Source organism: Eumetopias jubatus, unplaced genomic scaffold (genome assembly GCF_037043125.1).
Source record: "Eumetopias jubatus isolate StellerSeaLion01/CBP00866 unplaced genomic scaffold, mEumJub1_p1.0 scaffold_8, whole genome shotgun sequence".
NCBI lineage: Eukaryota > Metazoa > Chordata > Mammalia > Carnivora > Otariidae > Eumetopias > Eumetopias jubatus.
In genome coordinates, this window is record NW_028274814.1 from 14,324,355 (window position 1) to 14,347,952 (window position 23,598).

General features: G+C 36.5%; 1 protein-coding gene across 2 annotated transcripts in view; it reads right to left on the reverse strand.

Moving 5' to 3' along the window:
• Positions 1–1,130: 1,130 nt before the first annotated feature.
• The window catches only part of SPAG6 (sperm associated antigen 6), a 60,791-nt gene continuing 38,323 nt past the window's right edge, over positions 1,131–23,598 (reverse strand). For both annotated transcript variants that reach the window (XM_028114176.2, XM_028114177.1), the window contains 5 exons: positions 23,029–23,181; positions 20,151–20,342; positions 11,607–11,723; positions 7,627–7,772; positions 1,131–1,280 (listed from right to left, as the gene is read on the reverse strand). In XM_028114176.2, coding sequence (XP_027969977.1) covers positions 1,211–1,280; positions 7,627–7,772; positions 11,607–11,723; positions 20,151–20,342; positions 23,029–23,181 — 678 coding nt within the window. In that variant the 3' untranslated portion in view covers positions 1,131–1,210. The remainder of the gene's footprint in view (positions 1,281–7,626; positions 7,773–11,606; positions 11,724–20,150; positions 20,343–23,028; positions 23,182–23,598) is intronic.

The following is a 23,598-nucleotide window of genomic DNA, read 5'->3' on the forward strand; positions in this document are numbered from 1 at the left end:
CTGATATGCACCTGTTTTCATAACAAGCAAACTGTATGAATAAGTTTCAACCAATAAGATTCAAGTATCCTATTCCTGAAGTTGTAAAAATAAAGTGTTTATATAAGCTAAGTGAGATATCTAGGGAAGATCATTGTAAGGAATGTCCTTCTAGATCAAAAGACAGACAGACAGACACACACACACACACACACACACACACCAACTAGCCAGAACTTTTAAACCTAATCATGTAATCCCCAAGATCAGAAGTACACCACAAGAAAAAAAGGCAAAGGAGATTCTAATGTTGTTTTTATTTAAAAATTTTTTTGAAACTCCCTCTCACCTCCTTTCAGCTCTCTAAGTGAAAATGCATGCAAAGTCTAAGTCTGGTGGTTTTTTTTTTTAAATTATTTCTTAAATCCCTGAAAATGTGGCTTTTAAAACTTGGGGAAGTGAAGCGAGGACAGGGTATACTGAGGACCCCTTTTATTTGCCTGCTTACTTGTTTTTTCATGAGCAGGGCTAGACTCAGAAACTTTTCAATGAAATGGGAAGCATGTCTGTAGTGGAATAATGCTTAATGTTGACTCCCTCCCTCTCCAGCCCCATGAAAGGTAAGGAAGAGTTTCAGGGAGGTGAGAAAAGAGCTTAGAAAATTTGCCACGAAGAGGAGAGCTTCCTAAGTTATTGGGAGAACCTGACAGGTTATCCATAGATTCCCTGTGTTTGGATAATGCACTGATGCAAAGAACATCAGAGTCTCTTCCAGTGCCCCATACTTCTGTCATTAGTTTTCTCTTTTGGCTGTTTCCCGTCTATGTCCTGCTGAGGAATTTGCAAGGCCAGTTTTCCTTGCCTGTGTCTAGGAGGAATTGGCCAAAGTAACTAGAAGTTTTCAACACCATCTTTCATCTATATGTAGTTGGGGGTGTAAGTGTTTGGGGCTGTGGAGAGGGGTTTAAAAGAAAAATAACAAATGCCTTAAGACCTTTTAGTGTCTTCGAAAAATTTACCCTTAGAGCAAATCCTATACAAATGACCAGTAGTTCATCTATTCAGACCACTAATTTTTCAAAGTATTACATAAATTTAGAAAATATTATCCAGAGGTATTTCACACTGAATAAATCCAGAATGCACTTAGTTCAAATATTTAGAAAGAGCTTTGACAACTATCATTCATAAATACTCCATTGTGAATTAGAGTATGAAAACAGAACTTTGCTTAGTGAGTAAGTGGTTGATAGCTGTCCACTCTCTGCAGAAGTGTGTCTGAATATCCAGGGGAATAATACCTGAAAAAGAAAATTTTCTATTAGATACTTATGAAAAGGTTCAGCACAGCAGGCACAAAAGATGCAATATAAGATATTTATCTAAATTAATTCTATCAGTGAAACCTCAAATATACTCGGAATACTTATGCTCCAGTAATGCTTTGTGCATAGGGTTAGAGACTATCAAGGAAGAGAACACCAACTCACAAGACTGTGCTACATAAATAGCAAAACATTGAAAGGCTATTAATGCAGTGGCACAGAAGGGGTATTTTCAAAGCAAGATACTTGGATCCAGGGCTAGTGTTTTATTACAGAGACTGTTTTTATTATGTTAAATGACTGGTGTTGCTTTAGTGATCATAGCTAATTGTTTTTTTCATAAAGTAGACATTACTAATCAATGACTGCATTCTGATTGCCTTACAGATTATTCTCACTGTATGTCTTAATCAGATCTGGTCACCAATAAAAAAAAATTTCTGGGAGTATAATTCACATTAAAGAACTATTTAATAAATGGTTTACAAATATCCCATCATACAAACTTAGGAAATTAGTCATTTTCATTGATTTGGGGCATCTATAGTACTAAAAATTTATATTTATAAATTGAATGTTTTATAAAATAGATAGTATAAAAGTATTAAATATATTGATCAATGCATTATGGAATGCTTCATATCTATGGAAAGAATTTATATGCACATAAAAGTATGTCAAATAAAATTTGTTAGGCATTCTAGAATATAATAAACAAAAAGTCTAAGTGTAATTTAAAATTTTCCAAAACACTCAAAATAATTAAACTTCCTAAGGTATTCTCTCCAGATAAAATCTAATGTTTAAGATTTGCTTTGTCCTTGTTAGTTATCTTTACCCATCCTCAGATGCTTGACTTAAAAACTCACAACTTGTATACTAATTTTTCCCACAATTTGTCAAGTGGAGGTGAACAAAACAACAGTATTTTCTGTTAGAGTAAATAGAGTATTTATAAATAGAGTATTTATAGGCAGTCATAGTTAAACAGACACATACAAAATTTACCCTAAAGAATGTTTCTCATCTAAAGGCATCCTACCCTTCAAAAAACTGTCCTTCAACAGTGGGTCTCTCTGAAGTACTCTTACACTGAGGAAGTCACAGCTGTTTTTCTCAATGAGTTAGCTACAAATTTTAAAACAGGCCTCACCTTCCTAGACCTGATAAATGGGTCAGATACAAGATAGGTACCTTTTATATAAATGGTAAGAAGTAGATTTAGAAAAACCAAAACTTAAAAAATTGTGCTGTTTCATGTGGTAGCCCCTAGCTACATGTGACTATTGAGCATTAGAAATATGGCTAGTGTGACTAAAGAACTGAATTTTTTTATTTAATTGTCATAAAAATGTGAAACTGATATTCAGTTCAGATATTTTAGGTGAAACTTTTTTCAAGAGATTGAGAGGGTGTGCATGAGTGGCGGGGAGGGGCAGAGGAAGAGGGAGAGAGAGAATTTTAAGCAGGCCCACACCCAGCCTACATGGGGCTCAATCTGACGACCTTGAGATTATGACCTGAGTCAAAATCAAGAGTCGGGCACTTAACCCACTGAGCCACCCAGGTGCCCCCAGGTGAAACTTTTAGGTGTCTTTGAAACAACTTGTGAATCTATCTTTTCAACTGTAAACTTTATATACTCCAAATACAGATAGGTATTTCTAATAAAATTCAGCATCTGAATTGAGATGAACTGGAGGTGATAAAATACCTACCAGATTTCAAAAACTTAGCATAAAAAATGAAATAACTCATTAATAATTTTTTATATTGATTACAATATAGTCTAGTCTAGGCAGAGATCCAGAAGACAGAGGAGTTCCAGAAATATTCCTGGCTGTGGAATGGGTCAAGATTAGAACTCAAGGCTTCTAACATCTAGGCCTGAGCCCCTTTCTGCTCATCACACCAGCCACCTTTATTAGAGATCTTTAAAGATTACTAAAACTGCAAGGCAATATGAAATAAATGTTTAGGCTAATAACAGCTGAAAGAATGTATCCATTGATAATCTGTCTTATAAAGAATAATTAGTTCTAAAAGTCACCAAGTGATTCTTGAGAATCATATGATTACAAAAATAAAACCATTTTGAGCTTATATTTGTCCATTTTCATAGACAATGTTTCAAAGATTTCTACAAAACACCTCTAAGTTCTATAGAACCTAATGTTTTAAAAACATAAGAACCACGAAAAGTCAGCTAATCAGAATTCTTCAAGATAATTAGCCAGTTTTTAAAATGAAGTCAAACATATGATACTTTATGAGGAAAACCCAAAAGGCTCCACCCCGAAACTGCTAGAACTCATAGAGGAATTCAGTAAAGTGGCAGGATATAAAATCAATGCACACAAACCAGTGGCATTCCTATACACCAACAACAAGACAGAAGAAAGACAAATCAAGGAGTCGATCCCATTTACAATTGCACCCAAAACGATAAGATACCTAGGAATAAATCTAACCAAAGAGGCAAAGATTCTGTACTCAGAAAACTATAAAATACTCATGAAAGAAATTAAGGAAGACACAAAGAAGTGGAAAAACGTTCCATGCTCATGGATTGGAAGAACAAATATTGTGAAGATGTCAATGCTACCTAGAGCAATCTACACATTTAATACAATCCCTATCAAAATACCATCCACTTTTTTCAAAGAAATGGAACAAATAATCCTAAAATTTGTATGGAACCAGAAAAGACCCCGAATAGCCAGAGGAATCTTGAAAAAGAAAAGCAAAGCTGGCGGCATCACAATTCCAGACTTCCAGCTCTATTAAAAGCTATCATCATCAAGACAGTACGGTACTGGCACAAAAACAGACACATAGATCAATGGAACAGAATAGAGAGCCCAGAAATGGACCCTCAATTCTATGGTCAACTCATCCTCGACAAAGCAGGAAAGAATGTCCAATGGAAAAAAGACAGTCTCTTCAACAAATGGTGTTGGGAAAATTGGACAGCCCCATGCAGAAGAATGAAACTGGACCATTTCCTTACACCACACACAAAAATAGACTCCAAATGGTTGAAAGACCTAAATGTGAGACAGGAGTCCATCAAAACCCTAGAGGAGAACGCAGGCAGCAACCTCTTCGACCTCAGCCGCAGCAACATCTTCCTAGAAACATCGCCAAAGGCAAGGGAAGCAAGGGCAAAAATGAACTACTGGGACTTCATCAAGATAAAAAGCTTTTGCACAGCAAAAGAAACAGTCCACAAAACCAAAAGACAACCGACAGAATGCGAGAAGATATTTGCAAATGACATATCAGATAAAGGGCTAGTATCCAAAATCTATAAAGAACTTATCAAACTCAACACCCAAAGAACAAATAATCCAATCAAGAAATAGGCAGAAGACATGCACAGACATTTTTCCAAAGAAGACATCCAAATGGCCAACAGACACATGAAAAAGTGCTCAGCATCGCTCGGCATCAGGGAAATCCAAATCAAAACCTCAATGAGATACCACCTCACACCCGTCAGAATGGCTAAAATGAACAAGTCAGGAAACGACAGATGTTGGTGGGGATGCGGAGAAAGGGGAACCCTCCTACACTGTTGGTGGGAATGCAAGCTGGTGCAGCCACTCTGGAAAACAGTATGGAGTTTCCTCAGAAAGTTGAAAATAGAGCTACCATACGACCCAGCAATTGCACTACTGGGTATTTACCCCAAAGATAAAAATGTAGGCATCCGAAGGGGTACGTGCACCCCGATGTTTATAGCAGCAATGTCCATAATAGCCAAACTATGGAAAGAGTCAAGATGTCCATCAACAGACGAATGGATAAAAAAGAGGTGGTATATATATACAATGGAATATTATGCAGCCGTCAAAAGGAATGGAATTTTGCCATTTGCAACGACGTGGATAGAACTGGAGGGTGTTATGCTGAGCGAAATAAGTCAGTCAGAGAAAGACATGTATCATATGATCTCACTGATATGAGGGAATTCTTAATCTCAGGAAAAAAACTGAGGGTTGCTGGAGTGGTGGGGGGTGGGAGGGATGGAGTGGCTGGGTGATAGGCATTGGGGAGGGTATGTGCTATGGTGAGCACTGTGAATTGTGTAAGACTGATGAATCACAGACCTGTACCTCTGAAATAAATAATACATTATATGTTAAAAAATAGAAGAAGATAGTAGGAAGAGAAAAATGAAGGTGGGGAATCGGAGGGGGAGACGAACCACGAGAGACTATGGACTCTGAGAAACAAACTGAGGGTTCTAGAGGGGAGGGGGGTGGGGGGATGGGTTAGCCGGGTGATGGGTATTAAGGAGGGCACGTACTGCGTGGAGCACTGGGTGTTATACGCAAACAATGAATTATGGAACACTACATCAAAAACTAATGATGTAATGTATGGTGATTAACATAACATAATAAAATAAAAAAAATGTAACCCCAGATCACAGAATGTGAGGTTAAAATTATACAAAGGTATTTTGACAAAGCAGCAGATTAAATTATAATATGACAGAGTTTTCATTTTCCCCTAGTGCTCTGTAAAATAATTCTAGAAAGGAGTAGAAAGAAGACTTCTGTTCAAGAAAGTACATTACTGCTGGTTAATTCTAATAGGTCATTCCATTTTGAGCCCTTTAGCTTTTTTAGTTTTTTTCCTATAATTTTGTTTATGTTAGAAAATTACATTGAAAGCCATTTTATTTATTTACTTTTTAAAGATTTTATTTATTTGACAGAGAGACACAGCTAGAGAGGGAACACAAGCAGGGGGAGTGGGAGGAGGAGAAGCAGGCTCCTGGCTGAGCAGGGAGCCCAATGCGGGGCTCGATCCCAGGACCCTGGGATCATGACCTGAGCTGAAGGCAGCCGCTTAATGACTGAGCCACCCAGGCGCCCCCATTGAAAGCCATTCTAAACTTACATAAAATAGCATTCTCCCTGAAGGGATGAATGTATGCAAATTAACTTTATTTTCTTTTCCTGATAAAAGATTTTCATTTTTTTTTCATTTAGTGGTTTTACACATATTTTACATAAGCTTTTTTGTATATTATTTTATCTGTATATTATATGTAGTAGATATACATTTATGATATACTCCTTAGATATATTTTTATATATTAATATTCTTAAAACTAACTCATTGGAACTCTTTTGGTCAAGCAGTACTCATGAACCTCACAAAAGTATATGAACTCTACCTCTAGAAAGAATTTGCTGGAAGAATATATATGAACAGAAAATTAGTTTTGTGATTTTACAATGAGTCTTACCATATACATTAAAAACCACTGATATTAAATAGGAAGAAGCATTTATATAACATATATAAATTATAACATAAGGTTTAAACATTGTAATATACATTCTCTAACATTAACTAGGGAAAATAAATGAGTGTAGGACTGGACAAATATGGATAAATATGGCCTTTAATTCTGAATGTTTTACTGGTGTTTTTCAAGATTCAGTTGTTTAGGGTGCCTGGGTGGCTCAGTTGGTTAAGCGACTGCCTTCGGCTCAGGTCATGATCCTGGAGTCCCAGGATCGAGTCCCGCATCGGGCTCCCTGCTGAGCAGGGAAAGGAGTCTGCTTCTCCCTCTGACCCTACCCCCTCTCATGTACTCTATCTCATTCTGTCTCTCAAATAAATAAATAAATAAAATATTAAAAAAAAAAGATTCAGTTGTTTAAATCATTCTATCTTTTCTTGGTAACTTTGCTTTTGTTTATTTTGGGTTTAGTGGTATAGTTCTTCTTTAGACTTACAAGGACTGAGGCTTAAGTTTAATGTTCTGTAAATCAACCTTATTAAAAAAATTAATCTTGAAAAGAACTTCCTACTACATTACTATGAGGCACCTGCATATCACAAACGTTTTTTTCAAATATAGATAGTAACTTTCTTTTTGCCACTCAACATCTCTTTTCTATTTGTAATACTCCTGTTGATATAAATGTGAGCTTAAGGCAGAAAAATAATATGCAGGGAACTATGAAAATCAGGATCTACAGGCCCCTTCTAAATCAGGGTCACATTAAAGATTGCTAACTTAACTTGCACTCTGTATGCAGGTACTCTTTGGTAAAGCATGTGTTGGATTAGTATAGATATGTCTCAAATGACATTCCAGTTTGATTTGGAGAGGTGTGTGTCAATCAGAACATTATTAAATTTGAGGGGAAAAAGAGATCATGAGAGAAGTAAATGTGTACATTGGTCTTATGTAGTATTTCAAGACCACATTTTGACACAATGGATATAAAATCTAGATTTGAAAACAGAAAAACTACATTATAATTTTGAACTACTCAAAGTCCATTTTTCCCACCTTACTATTTCCTCTGGGTAACAGTTGTTAATACTGTTGATGTATTCTTGAAGGAGAGAGCCAGGCTCTGCTTTTATCTCTTGAACCTTTTTAAGTCCACCACTTGTTACAAAAAGTCGTCGAGCTTTGCTGTCATGTGGCAGTACCTTGAAAAGTCAAGCACATGAAAATACTCAGCTTTTCTTTTCCAAGTGGGATTATTATTAGTGAAAAGAAATAATCTATCTGAGAAACTATAAAGGAGAATTTATGTACAATATATCTGTAACAGAACGAGCCTAAACTTGCTAATGATTAGAAGTAAAATGTAGTGTTTGTAGATATGTATTAGCCTTTTATGTTGTGGAGTTGGAGTAAAGGCCTTGAACATGAGCGAAGTATGGGGATCCACTCATATATGTAAGATAAATCAGTGTCCCTCCTTTGCTTACACCCATTCAGGGTCTCTCCACTACCCACAAAATTAAAGGCAAGATCCTTCAGCAGGCACAGAGGGCCTTTTGTGACTCAGGTCCTAAATACCTCTCCAGCTTCCTTCCCTACCAATCTCTATCCTAAATTTCGATTCGGTAAGCTCGACAGGTGCATGTTGGGCCATTTCTTGCCTTTGCCGATACTGTTTCCTCTTCCCAGAATGCCCTTCCACCCTCCACACTTCTCCCACATTTGTTTGGCTCTTACTCATCTCTTAAGACTCAGCTCAGGCATCCCCTCCTTTAAGAAACTTTCTCTGGGACATTCCTATCTACCCTCTTATCTCAGGATGACGTAGATAACTTCTCTTCTCTCATAGCATTCTGTTGAACAACTGTCAGTGCACTTACCACATAATATTTTAACTACCAGCTTCTATGTCTGTCACACATAAATGTCATTGAAGACAGAAATTATATATTCATTCATTCATTTTTTCATTCATTTCTCTAGTACCTGATGCCTAACAGATGCTCAATAAATGTTTAACAAATGAATGGACATACTAAGGAGTAAGCAGAGAAAGGAAATTGAGGAGATGTTAAAAAGGTAAGACAAATCAGAAAAGTAAGGAATCAACAAATCCAAGAGAAGATTTTAAGAAGCAACCAATGAGAACTTTAAAAAGTCACTGGATTTTTTTTTTTAAAGATTTTATTTATTTATTCATGAGAGACAGAAGGAGAGAGAGAGAGAGAGAGAAGCAGAGGGAGAAGCAGTCTCCCAAGGAGCAGGGAGCCCGCTGCGGGACTCGATCCCAGTACGAGCCGAAGGCAGACACTTAACCATCTGAGCCACCCAGGTGCCCAAAAGTCACTGGATTTGACAGTGGGTGTTCGTGTGTTGAGGGGAAAGAGCCAGTGGAGATGAAGAAATAAATTAGGCAAGACAACAATGACTGACCAGACAAGAAAGGTCCTGAAGAGGGGGCAGGTTTGCATTATGGGAATCCCTGCTCCCTTCTTTGGTCATTGCTACTATGCTCTCTGACAGAAACACCCTTTCTTTCCCCCTCCATTCCCTCTCTTTCTTCAAAGACCAGCTTTATTCCCTTGTACTTCCTGCATTGAAGGCCTCTCTGAATACTTCAGACTGCATTCACTTATTCCTTCTTAAATTAAAAAAAAAAAAAATCATGAAATCTAGCACAGTGAAGTGTTTTTGAATTGTTTTGTCTGGTCTCTCAGCTAGATTATAAAGTTCCTTGAAGAACTTTGTCTCATTGATTTTTTTTAATCTATCCCCCAATGTTTAACAGAGTATTGGGTACGTGTAGGCACTTAGCAGATACTCAAAATTACAAAAAGATCTTGATAATACACATCAACTGGACAATAAAAGATGACACTAGTGGGGCGCCTGGGTGGCTCAGTCAGTTAAGTGTCCCACTCTTGATTTCAGCTCAGGTCATGATCTCAGGGTTGTGAGATCGAGCCCTGCATAGGGCTCCATTCTCAGCGTGAAGACTGGTTAAGATTCTCTCTCTCCCGCTGCCCCTCCTCACCCCCCCTAAGCTCACACTCACGCCTGTGTTCTCGCTCTAAAAAAAAAAAAAAAAAAAAAGATGACACTAGTATGTATTTCTAAAAAGTGAAATAAGCCTATAGATATATTTGTTCTAAATATATTGTTTGGCCTGGAGAGTTTTCATTACCTCCTATCTCTGACCCCAGCCACATTAAACTAATGTCTTTTTACCTTTTGCCTAGCTTTCTCATCTCTTCCTAGTGTCCTGGTATCCTTAGATTAAGAAAACACAAAATTCTGCCTGAAGCAAATATTCACAAGGCACATTTGTAAAAGTGTATCATATGTGGTACTGTATTTTATCTAGGCTGCCTAACGTCCACAAATCCCACTGGTTTACTCTAGTGACTTATTTTGAACTCAGTTCAGGTTAGTGTTCATTTTCACAGTAGGTTCAATAAACTAGAATATCTCCCTCAGTAGCCTAAAAGATTAGACCATAAATTAAAACTTTCAGAAATAATGTCAGCTACTCATTTTCAAGAGCTGATGACACTTAGATGAGCCACTCATCAACTTACTCCCTCCCCCTTTTAGTTGATCAAATTGACTGCTCAGTTTCTTACCTAGTACCCAAAGGGGGGGAAAAAAAAGGTTTGTTTATTTTCCTAGAAGGGGAAGACAGAATCTAAGTGTTTGATACCTAGAACTATATCCTGAGGCAGCCTCAGCAATGTAAAACCTTCTGCTATCCAGTGACTGTGGTGCTTGAGGGTCAGCCTATTGGAGATCATGGAAGACAGAGAACAGAAGGCTGTTAGTAGATAGTATTATCTTTCAGATGAGTACCTGAAACTAGACCTATTAGCTGCGGGGCCTCGTTTAAAGGTTGTAACAATATGTAGTTTTTGTTTATTGTTTATAGAAATACAGTATACAAATAGTAATACCTCCTTTATATAGCATTATACCTAACTATTCGCATGAATTTGCCCTCCCCATTTTTATTAATTTTTAAAAATTAACCTTACCACTTCTATGTTTTATTTCTTAAAAACAACATTTTGGGTTTTTCAGTGGGGAGAGGGGGTTTGAATGCTTAATATGTGCCTGGGATTAAGCTAAACCCTTTACATATAATATCTCATTTAATCTTTACAGTCACCTTATAAAATAGGAACTCTTATTACCCCTATTTTATGGGTAATCATACTAAGGTTTAGAAACATCAAGACTTTGCTAAAGATATTACAGCTGGTAAATAGGAGATCCAGGCATGCTAATTCCAGAGCCTGAGCTCACACTATGGGATGCTACTTCCAAAGACCCCATTTTCTTAAATCAAATCTCCTGAGCACAATGTAATTAGTTCTTTATATTTAGGGTTGCCCCCTGGCCATCAATGGCTATGGGGAAACAGTTGTTCTTTCTCAGCCTTTGCTATCAATAGTGGGTCCTGCTGGCTAAGTGCACGTCCAGCAGCTTGACCTTTCTACCTTACTACTTTTAATCTGCAATGATCTAAGAAATATGATGGCTATATTTGTTAAAACTGTTCATAAAATAAGTCAATAAACTCCAAATGAGTGTCTGAGAGCATCTCCAAAAGTGCATGGACTCTGTCATAAATGGCTCAGAGACCTTTATATTTTTCTTTATAAGATCTTTGCAGTGTTCCCAGGTGAGTGAGACTAACAGACACCAGGATAATTACTAAATTACTTATCAATATAAATTATCTGTATTATGAGGTGTTTATATGTTGGCATACTATTTACCCTGCAAGAACACTGAGAAAGACAGTACAGAGGCTGTAAAGAAAATGTGAGGAAGAAGGAAGTGTGAATCATTTATATGTGAACTTTATTAATTTATGTTAATTTTATTAACCTATGTTACCCTTCCCGTCACTACAGTCAGTGAGAGCTAAGAAGTAAATGCCTGCACCCATCTTTCGGAAGACATTGACCCAACAGAAAAAAGTTAACAAATCATTTAAATTTTCTTCCCCTACTTCCAGAAAAGAGAGCATTTCTTACCTTACTGAACTGTCCAACCACGTGCTTCAGAATATTGGGAGGTGCATCATACAGAAATGGCTCAAGGGCTGGTAAATAGGTGCATTTTTGTAGGATACTCTTTATGGCTTTCTTACTCTATTGAAATACAAAGCAAAATATAGACCAAAGTAGTAATCAAAGCTTGACCAAAATTCCTGCCTCATGTTCCTAGAATTTGAAAATGAAATGAACTTCCAGGTCTAACCTGCAGTTATTTCATTGTTGAAGAGAGCTGTCAGAGAGACTTCTTATCTGGCATTGGTTTTACCATAGAATACCCTGCCCGTTGTCTTCATGTTAAATTTTAGAACGCACAGTGTATCACTGATGTCCTAAAATCACCCGTGAGGAAAGTAAAACTAAAAAGCATAAAGCTATAGACTGTAACTGAATACGTCTTCTATTTTATTGGTACAAATGTACAAACTGTGAGATAACCCACACGTCCTACTGCTCCCAGTCAACAAATAGCAAACAGTTTATTGTACAAAGTCATTATCAACCACTCTGTGTTCTCTAAAGGTTTCGTGGCCTATAGTACAGAGTCAGGAGGATTCTACTGTGTGCGTGATTCAGTGAACATTTGCAGACATGCGGCTGTAGCTCGTGGGGAGAAACTGCCCCATTCACAGGCACAGCAAAACAGAGAGGATCTCCTTGGCTGCAAAGGAAAGCTCCCCTCAGCAGCAGGGAGCCTATCACCCACAAGCAAAACAGCAGGCACCTTCCCCATTCTCCCCAGCACTCTGTACTTCACAGTGACACCGGGCGTGACCAAGAAGGGTCCTGATGTGACTGTAGCCGTCACTGCGGCCAGCTCTCAGGACACAGCTCGTTGTGACTCTGTTTCCTTGTCTTCAAGCCTGCCCTCTTCACTTTGGAAGGCTTCGCAGTTGGGTTTGTCTACAGCTGTTTTCCACTGGAATTCCACACTTGCTTGTAGGTGGTTTTATGCATCGGTGTATCCTTTCCTCTGATCTCTCAGATTCTTTGATTCTCTCTCAGGCCTTAGCCAACCTGGTCTAGTCCTTTTGAAATGTCAAGGAGCATTTTGATGTTTTGCTTTGTTTTTCCCAAGGAGCATTTTGATTTTCACATCACGAATTTTACAACTGGCAAATGGATTCAGGAAAAACTTTCATCACATTTATGCTATCAGTAGAGGCTCTGTTAATTTCATGGTTTCCCAGAGGCCCAGGCTAAGCAGTCCTGTGTAACCTCTTATCTCTTGACACATTTGTCCTCAAACATTGTTTCATAAACTAAATGAAACAAAATAAGGAATGTAAGAAATGCCACCCAACTTTCTTCCACAATAGCATAACCTAAATTGGAATTAAACTCTCAATGCCCAACATACCTAGTTATAGCTTTGTGAGCCATCTTAGGATCATGGTGACCTTAGCAGGTCAGCAAATTTAACTTAACTGCTCTTGGTAATAAGGTCTACTAATTGTATAGCACAGATCACATCCACTGTGCCATGGTGATGTACTGTCAAGTTATTAATTAAGAACTCTAAAAAGGGTCTAATATCCTACAAATTCACTGAGGTTTACTATCCTTTGTCAAGAAATATACTTGATTTATGACTACATGTACTTCTAGATAGGAATGCATGTCATGATTAATAATCAGCTGTATTTCCCAACATGAAAGAAATATTAGTATATTAGTTAAGATTTTATTTACTTGTCAATTTCTGGGCTTAAGATTTTTTAACAACCTTATTGAGATATAATTTACATACCATAAAGTCACTCATTTTAAATGCACAATTCAATGGATTTTTAGTAAATTTACAGAGTTAGGCAACCATCACCACAACCTAATTCTAGAACATCTTCATCATTCCAACAAGGAACCTCATTCCATTTGTAGTCACTCCCCCACCAGCCCTGGGCAATTGCCAACCTATTTTCTGTCTCTATAAATTTTGCTTTTGTGGACAATTCATGTAGGTGGAATCATTTAATATGTGAACTTTTGAGTCTGGCTTCTTTCACTAAGTGTAATGTTTTGGGGGTTCCTCCATGTTATAGCATGTATCAGTGCTTCATTCCTTTCATTGTCAAATAGTATTATACAGATTTATCACATATTGTTTATCCATTTACCAGCTGATAGACATTTGGGTTGTTGTTTCCACTTTGGGTAATTATGAATAATGCTGCTATGGAGATTCATATACAAGTCTTTGTGTAGACAAATGTTTTCATTTCTTTTTTTTTTTTAAAGATTTTATTTATTTATTTGACAGAGAGAGACACAGCTAGAGAGGGAACGCAAGCAGGGGGAGTGGGAGAGGGAGAAGCAGGCTTCCCGTGGAGCAGGGAGCCCAATGTGGGGCTCGATCCCAGGACCCTGTGATCATGACCTGAGCTGAAGGCAGCTGCTTAACGACTGAGCCACCCAGGTGCCCCTGTTTTCATTTCTCTTGGGAAGATACCTAGGAGTGAAGCTGTTGGGTGATGATGGTAAATTTATGTCTACTATTTTGAGAAACTGCCAAACTGTTTTTCAACGTGACTGTAACATTTTACATTTCGACCAGTAAGGTAAGAAGGTTCATGATTCTCCATATGATAATCAACACTTGTTATTATCTGTCTTATTAATTGTAGCCATTCTTGTGGGTGTGATGTAGTAGTAGCTCATTATGGTTTTGATTTGCATTTCTCTAGTGACTAATGATGTTGAACATTTTTTCATGTACTGATGGATCATTTGTTGGTGAAATGCTTATTCAAATCTTTTGCCCATTGTTTAATTGGGTTATTTGTCTTCATATTATTGAGTTGTAGGAGCTCTTTATATATTTTGAATGCAAGCCTTTCTTGAATATATTATTTGCAAATAATTTTTTCAAATCTGTGGCTTGTCTTTTGGTTTTCTTAATGGTATCTTTTAAAGCATACCAGGTTTTAAATTTGATGAAACCCAACTTAGGAATGTTTTCATTTATCACTTGAGCTTTAGGTGTCATTTCTAAGAAATTAATGCCTAATCCAAAGTTTCAAAGACTTCTCTATTTTCTTCTAAGAGTTTTATAGTCTTAACCCTTATATTTAGATCTATGATCCACTTTTAGCTACTTCTGGTGTATGGTCTAAGACAAGGGTCCAAATTAATATTTTTGTTGGAGAATACAGTAATTGTCTCAGTGCCATTTGCTGAAAAGACTATCCTTTTCACATTAAGTTGCCTTGGAACCTTTGTGAAAAATCAGAAAAGGGTCTATTTCAGATTTTCAAAATTCAATTACATTGATATATATATCTTTATGCAAGCACCACACTATCTTGATATAGCTGCAGCTTTGTAGTAAGTTTTAAAATTGGGCAGTATAAGTCCTTTTACAAGATTGTTTTGGCTAGTCTGGGTCCTTGGCATTTCTATATGAATTTTAGGATCAGCTTCTCAAGTTTGGGGTGGGAGAGGGAAGCCAGTTGGGATTATGATAGAGATTGTATTGAATATTTGGATCAATCTGGGAAGAAGCATTGCTATCTTAATAATATTAAATCTTCCAGTCTATGAACATGGAGTGTCCCTCCATTTATTCAGACCTTCTTTAACTTTTTTCAGCAATGTTTTGTAGTTTTCAGTGTAGAAATCTATACTTCTCTTATTAAATTTATTCCTAAGTATTCTTTTTGATGCTATTGTGAATGAAACTCTTGTCTTAATTTCATATTTTTTTTTAAAGTTTACTTATTTATAACCTCTACACCCAACATGGGGCTGGAACTCACAACCCTGAGATCAAGGGTTGCATGCTCCACCAACTAAGCCAGCCAGGTGCCCCACATGTTTGAATTGTTCATTACCAGCCTATGAAAATATGATAGATTTTTATATATTGGTCATATATGGTGATCTTTAACTCTTAGTAGTTCTAGCATTTTTGTATGTGTGTGTGTCTGTATTCCTTAGAATTTTCACAAACAAGATCATGTCGTATGTTGGGTTTAAAATTTATTAGCCTTTAGAAAATGTGCCTTGTGTTTGGTTATTTATGGCACTGAGCAAAATAAAATCATTCTTACAACTTCATACTGTGAATTATACAGAATTTATATGGAGTAAACACACCCTTTTATTCTCCTATTTCAGTAAATCAAGTAATATTTTACTTTGAAATAATAACAGATTATGAATTTTTCTAATTGTCACAGCATTTAGTAGCTTGTGTTTATCCTTAGACATGTATAATAGATGATGATGTTGGAGAAGGAGTCATGAGCTGTCTATTGAGGGCAACTTGGGTTTGAGCCTGGTTTTCCTATAAAGTAGCATAGCATGTACCAGTTCTACATTCATTCATTTTTCTGTCATTTCTAAAAACTGACTCTGTCCACAATGATAAAAGCTATTGTAAAAACCACAGTAACTAGCAACACTATTTTTTAATCTCTTAACAACATACTTAAGAGGAGTAATTAACAAACTAAAATTGTCAATACTATGCAAATATTTGATACCATTTCAATTGTTTTTCACAGAAAACGAAAGAAATAACAAAAATTATTCATTGTTGCTTTCCTTAATGGATGATCTTTAATGAAAATTGCCTAAAATAAATAATGTTTCTTATTCAAAAGTTAATTTTGTTCTGAAAGCATTCTGGCCCAAAGAGTTATACTTATTAAAAGGAAGGGGGGCGGCGCCTAGGTAGCTCAATCGGTTAAGTGTCTGACTATTGATTTTGGCTCCAGTCATGATCTCAGGGTTGTGAGATTGAGCCCTGCGTGGGGCTCTGTGATGGGCATGGAACCCAAGATTATCTCTCTCTTCCTCTCCCTCTGCCCCTCCCCCCAAAAAATTAAAATTAAAAATAAATAAAAGGAAGGGGGAACATAAGAATAAATCTTCATGACCTTGGGTTAGGCAAAGTCTTTTTAGATAAGGCTCCAAAAGTATAAGCAACAAAAGAAAAAATAAATAAATTGAACCTTTAAAATTTTAAAGACTTTTGCTGCAAATAATACCATTAATAAAGTGATGATAACCCACAGAATGGAAGAAAATACTTGTAAATCATACATCTGATGAGGATTTGTATTCAAAATATATAAAGAACACTTATAACTCATTAATAAAAATATAATAGCCCAAATTAAAAATGAGCAAAGGGTCTGATTAGACATTTCTCCAAAGAAGATATACAAATGGCCAATAAGCACATGAAAAGATTTTTCAGCATCATTAACCATCAGGGAAATGCAAATCAAAACCACATTAAGATGCCAATTCACACCTACTAGAATGGCTACAATAAAAAAAAATAAATAAAGGTAATAACAAGTGTCAACAAGAAGGTGGAAACATTGGAACCCTCATGCATTGCTAATGGAATATAAAAAGGTACAGCCGTATTGGAAAAGTTTGGTGGTTCCTCAAAATATTAAAAAGAGTTATTGTTTGATCTAGCAATTCTCCTAGGTTTGTACCCAAGAGAAATGAAAACATACATCCACACAAAAACCTGTACAAATATGTTCATAGCAGCATTATTTATCATAATAAAAAGAGTAGAAACAGCCCAAATGTCCATCAACTGGTGAATGAGTAAACAAAATGTAGTATAGTGATACAATGGAATATTATTTGAGAATAAAAAGGAAGAAAATATTGATACATGCTACAACATGGATGAACCTTGAAACTTACGCTAAATGAAAAGAAGCCAGGCACAAAAGACCACTTATAATGTATGATTCCATTTAAATGAAATGTCCAGAAGAGGCAAATCTCCAATGACAGAAGGTAAATTAATGGCTGCCTGGGGCTAGGCAGGGAGGGTATGGAGTGACTGCTCACGGGGGAATGAAAAGATTCTAAAATTAGATTGTGGTGACGGTTGCATCTGTGAATATACTAAAACCACTGAACTATAGACTTTAAATGGGCGAGCTGTATGGCATATGAACTATAATTCAATAAAGCTGTTAAAAAATGAAGGGAAACAACCATGATGACAAGAACACAATAATTAAATCAAATAATCTCAGAAATACTTTCATAACTAAGGTGATAGAATGAACTTAACTCAAATGGCAAACTAAGATGGACCGTTTCAATATGATGCCTCTAAATCAAAACATATGAAAATGCAACTGTGTGAACATTTTCAAAATATATGTAGGTGAGCTTATTAGATAAAAGATGGAATTTTTTCCCATTTTTAATAAGGTGCAGGCAGATATAAAGCTATGTGAAAACATGTGAGCAATTCCAAGGGACTGCTCATTGGTTCTCCTGGATCAGAACCAATTAGAGAATGCTTACAGAAGCTGACATGCCTTTGGGACAAAATGAACTTGAACATGGCCTTTAATTTGAAAGCTGCCACAGAGTAACAAATGAGAAATACCATTAGACAGTTCCTAAAGCTCTTGGATACATTTTTCCCTAACTGAGATAATGTCAAACCAAACAGACTTGGACTTTCATTCGAAAGCCCTTAAAACAACCAATGTTAGAATCCAAGAAAGCTTGCAGAAGCAAAAATAATAAGTCCCTACAATAAGAAAATATTTGGATGGACTTAAAGCCTTGGAAGGACTGCTGACAGGATAACGATTAATAAAGATCCCACTTTTTAATTTAATACCCATTGTATATCCTGAAAGTAAATATTCTATCAAATACAGGCAGAAGGAACCTTAACTTCTATTAGTGAACCTGAATGTTTTAATAAAACTACTTCTGTTAAACTTACAATAAAAATGATCTTACTTCAAAAGGTGAAGTTTTCAAACTTATTTTACTCTAGTGATATTTATACAACAAAACAGCATAATAATTCATTAAAAACCAAGTTACATAAACTTAGTAGTATATAAAAAGTATTTAGTGCTACCTAAGACACTATTTGCAAGGGTTTCTCAAACTACAATTACTATCGATTCCACTATTACTCATGCTGTAGCTGATATATTCCTTTATTTCCAAAACGTAAAGGAAAATAAAAGTTGTTACATGCAGGAATCTGAACGTGATAAAGACTATTAGTAATTTGCCTCATGATAGTCTAGAAGTTGAACATGATTACTATTATATTTTGGCACAGCTTATACCTGCAGAGACCCTGCAGAGGAGACCATAGTCATTGGACCGCGAGCGAGAGGAGGGAGGAGGCGTGAGGAGGAGGAGGCCGGGGGTGGGAATGAGAGGGAAGAGGGAGCACGAAAAGGCAAGCATGGTAATGGGCTAAAGAAATATGAGGCAAAAAGTGAACTACATGCATAAGCTAAAATTATACATATGTAAATCAGCTGTACTTGGACAACTCAAAACTGGAAATGTAATTGTGGTTTCTCACCAGAAAGCCAAAGAATCACAGAACTGTTAAACAGGGAAAGGCCTTAGCATATTGTCAATCGTCCTCTCTACCAAGCATTGCAAAGGAATATACTCAACACTGTGGAGAAATGTAAGGGGAGCCCCAAATCTATTAAGTCATTGCTTTGATCTAGAAAGTCTTATAAAAATTGAAAAAATGTTGTTAGAAATTCCCTTAATGAATGTGTAGAAAAACAACACATAAACATAACCAAATAAACATAAAGTCACCTTTATAAGATTTATAAATCCAATAAATGACGCACTATATACTTTCAGAGTCCCTCAGCTATATAGTTCAAGTAAACTTCCTGCCTTACTATACCATCTAAAGTTGCTTCAGGAAATGTGCTTTCCTATTTGTTAATTTATTGTTTTAACTAAATTTAAATGTCATTTAACTTATTCGTGTTAATTTTATTTTGAATTATTATTATCTTTTCTGTGTACTTTCCTCAGTCTAAGTCAATTCTGAAAACTGCTTTCAAAAAGGTACATGTTTTCTTAAGGGAGTTATGCTGGGGAAACATTTTTTTCTTTCTTTGAAATTCTAAAATTATTAAACAACCCATCCTAATTAAGTGTATGTTTTGTGAATCATTCTAGAAGTTAATATTTTTTTAAGAAACCTTGCTTTTTAAAAAACACATGATTTTAAAATGTTTAACTTAGTGAATTTATGGGCATTTTTCTTGTAAGGAACAAACATAAAACATATAATTAAAAGATCAAGCAGAGTTAGGAGAGGTAAATCATAGCTTCAGGAATACCCTCTGACAAGCTGCATTATGTCTTTCGAAAGCACCTTAAATTCTTTTGGACTCAATTTTTTAATATTAACTGGACTAAAGTTCTAATTCCACCTTCAAAATCCTATTATTCAATTCCTATTCCATAAGAAAAGTCAACATGAACGTAGAATGCAAAAACCAGACATTCATTTTACAAACCACTTTGCACCTATAGAGAACTTCCTTTAAACTATAGCACTGTTAGAGATAAGGGTAACCCATTTTCAAAGAAAAGCCACCTCAGTTCTTCTGATAAATTTCTATTTCTCGACTAATAAAATCAATATTATCCATAATGATAATTAAAACATTTAAAATTACATATTTTTCAGAATGAGTCAAATCTAACAAATCTTCATACAACTGTTAAAAATTAAGCACTTACCTTTACTTGAAGATCCTCGGAACTTTCTGTTGACATGTACAATGAAAGCAGAACCGGCAAGGTGTTTGTGACTGCAACAGCCCGGGCGTGCTCTGGAGTGTGTCTCCCGATCTGTCCTAAGGCCCAAGCAGCAGCAGCCTTAATATGATCTTCTGGTTCTTCTGACAAGCAGACTGACAACTGGGGCACACCCTGCAGGGTTGATCAAAAGCGCAAGTGTTATGAATCTAGAGCAGGATTAAAGAGTCTTCCATGTCTCTCAAACATTAGAAGAAATCATTTTGGCCTTGATCCTTTTTTTCCTAAATGGTTCAGTAAATGAGCACATCACAGGGGCTGTCATTTTTCAAGTCAATAAAATGACTAGAACTAATTTACCTTAATTATCTGTAACAATCCAACTAAACTAAGAATATCTCTGCTAGCATTTACTCCCCAAATAGAGAGGCATTTAACTAAACAACAGATGCCCCAGACTAGTATGTTATAGGCAAAACCAGATTCCACTGTGACAAAATAAAAGTGTTCAGGATTTTAAAACCTTTCATTGTCCTTTATTTAAAAAGTTAGAATCCTTTAAAAAAAAAATGCCTTTCACCAAGTATAATAGATCTGAGAACAAAATAACCACTATAGATCCAAAATCAAATGAATGAGCAAGAATCCTATTTAAGTAACTTTTAGATGAAATAGATTCACTAAAAACTTTCCTGAAATAGTAAATAATTTTCACTTCTTTTGGCTGAGTTTTAAATGATAATTTTGCCCATTTTAACATGACTAAATGTCAAAATAGAATGATTACTTTTGTTACATAGGTATCATGTACTTATATTTTACACAGGCTTCAATTTTATCTCAATAATCAAAACAGAATTAACTAAAGGGTTATATTCCCAAGGAAGACTCAAATAACCAAATCAAATTATAATTCCAGATTCTATATAGGCATCATTTTCTAGTGAATTTGAGACTATAATAATTATCACCTTAAATTTAGTATCACAAAAGCCATTATCACAAGGTCAGGCTACCATAGCAAAGGCCAAATGATCATATATATTTTCTTTTTGTCCACCTTAAAATTCAGTTATTAGTAAGACTAATTTCCTGAAGAAATCTGCCGTATCTCTTCATTGGCTTCTTTCTTACAACTAAAAATGTGTGTCTGCCAATACAAAAAAGGTCAGATCTGTCTTCAGAATGAGGCAACTTCCAGAAACCCCATACTTCTGGGATATATCACGAATGAAGCAGAGGAAGAGAAGACACCTTTATCCCCATCCCCCAAATTCTGACTTATGGGCCTCCAATGTTATGACTATCAAATGATATAAGGAACATGAATGTGCTTTGAGAATTATAAAGTGTGATGTAAATGGGAGTTGTTGTTACTGGTCCTTACAGTGCCCCATAGGGCAAGGAAAGAGTCATGCAGCCCATTCGCGTGCCTCGAACTGCTGCCGCCACCACCCCCATCTTCACTAACTGAAAGGCAAACTAGGTAGGAGAGGCCAGCGGCAACCCTAGACCAAAGGAGGGAAGTGCCTCCTGGTTAGTTGGGGGAAGAAATACAGGAAGCAAAAGTAATTGCTTCTTTCATCCTTCTTCCTATGTGTAAGCTTTCTGACTATGCACAAAAGAACTGCAAATCAAAAATCCCAATAACATCCCCATGGCGACCCTTCAGAAAGCACTACTGCTCTAGTCACTCTCATAGTCTTTGGTAATAGAAGAACTAAAGGAAAAGCGCAGGATAAAATGGGAGTGAAGCAAAGAATTATCAAGGAATTGGTAGAAAATAAAGATCTGAGGTTCCTCTTTATTCTGAGGATTAGCAAGAGATAAAAGAAGAAAAACACACCCCCCCCCCCCCCCGCACTTCTGTTTAGCACACAGCAGCAGGTTTTCCATGCTGATAAGAAACCCACACCCTAGAGGGTTGCCAGAGACACTGTAAGCATACAGCCTTTGAAGTATTCTTTGGGAAATCAATATTTATTCATTCAACAAATATTACTGAGCACCTACTATGTGCCAAGGCTACACTCCATGCTGGGTTAATACCTACCTGAGATAAGGCCAAATCCCTAGAGCAAGGAAACAAAAACATTACTATCTGATGTGTGCTCTGAATTGCCTCCATCTAAGAAGAGAAATCAGTTCATGAAAGCTAACAGAGAGAAGGTAGATAAAGAAGGGATGTCCTAGCCCTGTCATCTTTTACCCAAATGACAGGAAAGGGGGTAATGTATAGACCTCAGAGAATAATGAAAATGAATACCAGGCATGTCATTTATAACAGCTGTATTTTTAAAAAATATTTATTTATTTGAGAGAAAGAGCATGCGCAAGCAGGGGTTGGGGGGTGGGTAAGTGGCAGAGGGCAAGAGAGAGCATCCCTAAGCAGACTGACTACCCACTGACCATAGAGCCAACGTGGGGCTCGATCCCAGGACCCTGAGATCATGACCTAAACCGAAACCAAGAGACAGATGCTCAACGAACTAAGCCACCCAGGCGCCCCTAAAACAGTTGTTTTTAATCAAAGTTTGCTTTATATGTCTGTAAATATGTAGTCAATCCTTTGAGATAGATACTTAATATTTAAGTACAGATAATACTAAAACTCGGAAGTGTTGATAGTTTGTCGATACTAAACACTGGCTAAAACATTAAACTTCTGCAAAGTAAATCTTACTTCAAGCATTGCTTTGGGAAACTTACTAATAAGCCTTGAAAAAAAGCTGAAGATTTTCTGAGGTAATTCTTTCACCCCGGTCAGTTCTATTTTATTCTCTGTGGGAGGGCATTCACGTGTTGTTCTGGGTTAGCACATCTCACTGCAATAACTAGAGGAAACAAAACAAGCACAGACCTTGGAAATGATCACTGCCATTGCCAGGTTCTCAGAATGAGCCGCTACATAACCAAGCATCATGATGCCAGGCAGTCTTATGTTTCCTTTGCAGGACCCGATACAATCAATCACGGCAGCCACTCCTCCGGCGTTAACGATCAACTGCGAAAGCTAGGAGGAGAGGAGAGTCAGAGCTTCGTGACCATGAAGCATGAGATTATCTTTAAATCTTAACTTTAGTCTTGCCCAATTTTTTTATTTAGGACCTAAAAACCATCTGGTGAAATCTGAAATACCATTTAGTGAGACTGTTGTATTCATTAAGGAATATATAAGTAGAATAATCCTGCTATTTCAAATGTGCAGACATACTCATTGTGAGGAGCCACTCTGTGGTTCAGTTTTTCATGCATCAAAAGCACAACTTTTATCCTTATTGCAATAGATGTCAAAATTCCTCACCTAGGCACTAAGCCTAGGGCTAGTTCATAACTAGCTAACTACTGAAACCCCCAATCACAATGTGTGAGTGTGAAGCACATCAATCACTGAATGCTAAAAGACAGTGTCAGCCTTGAACTATTCTAG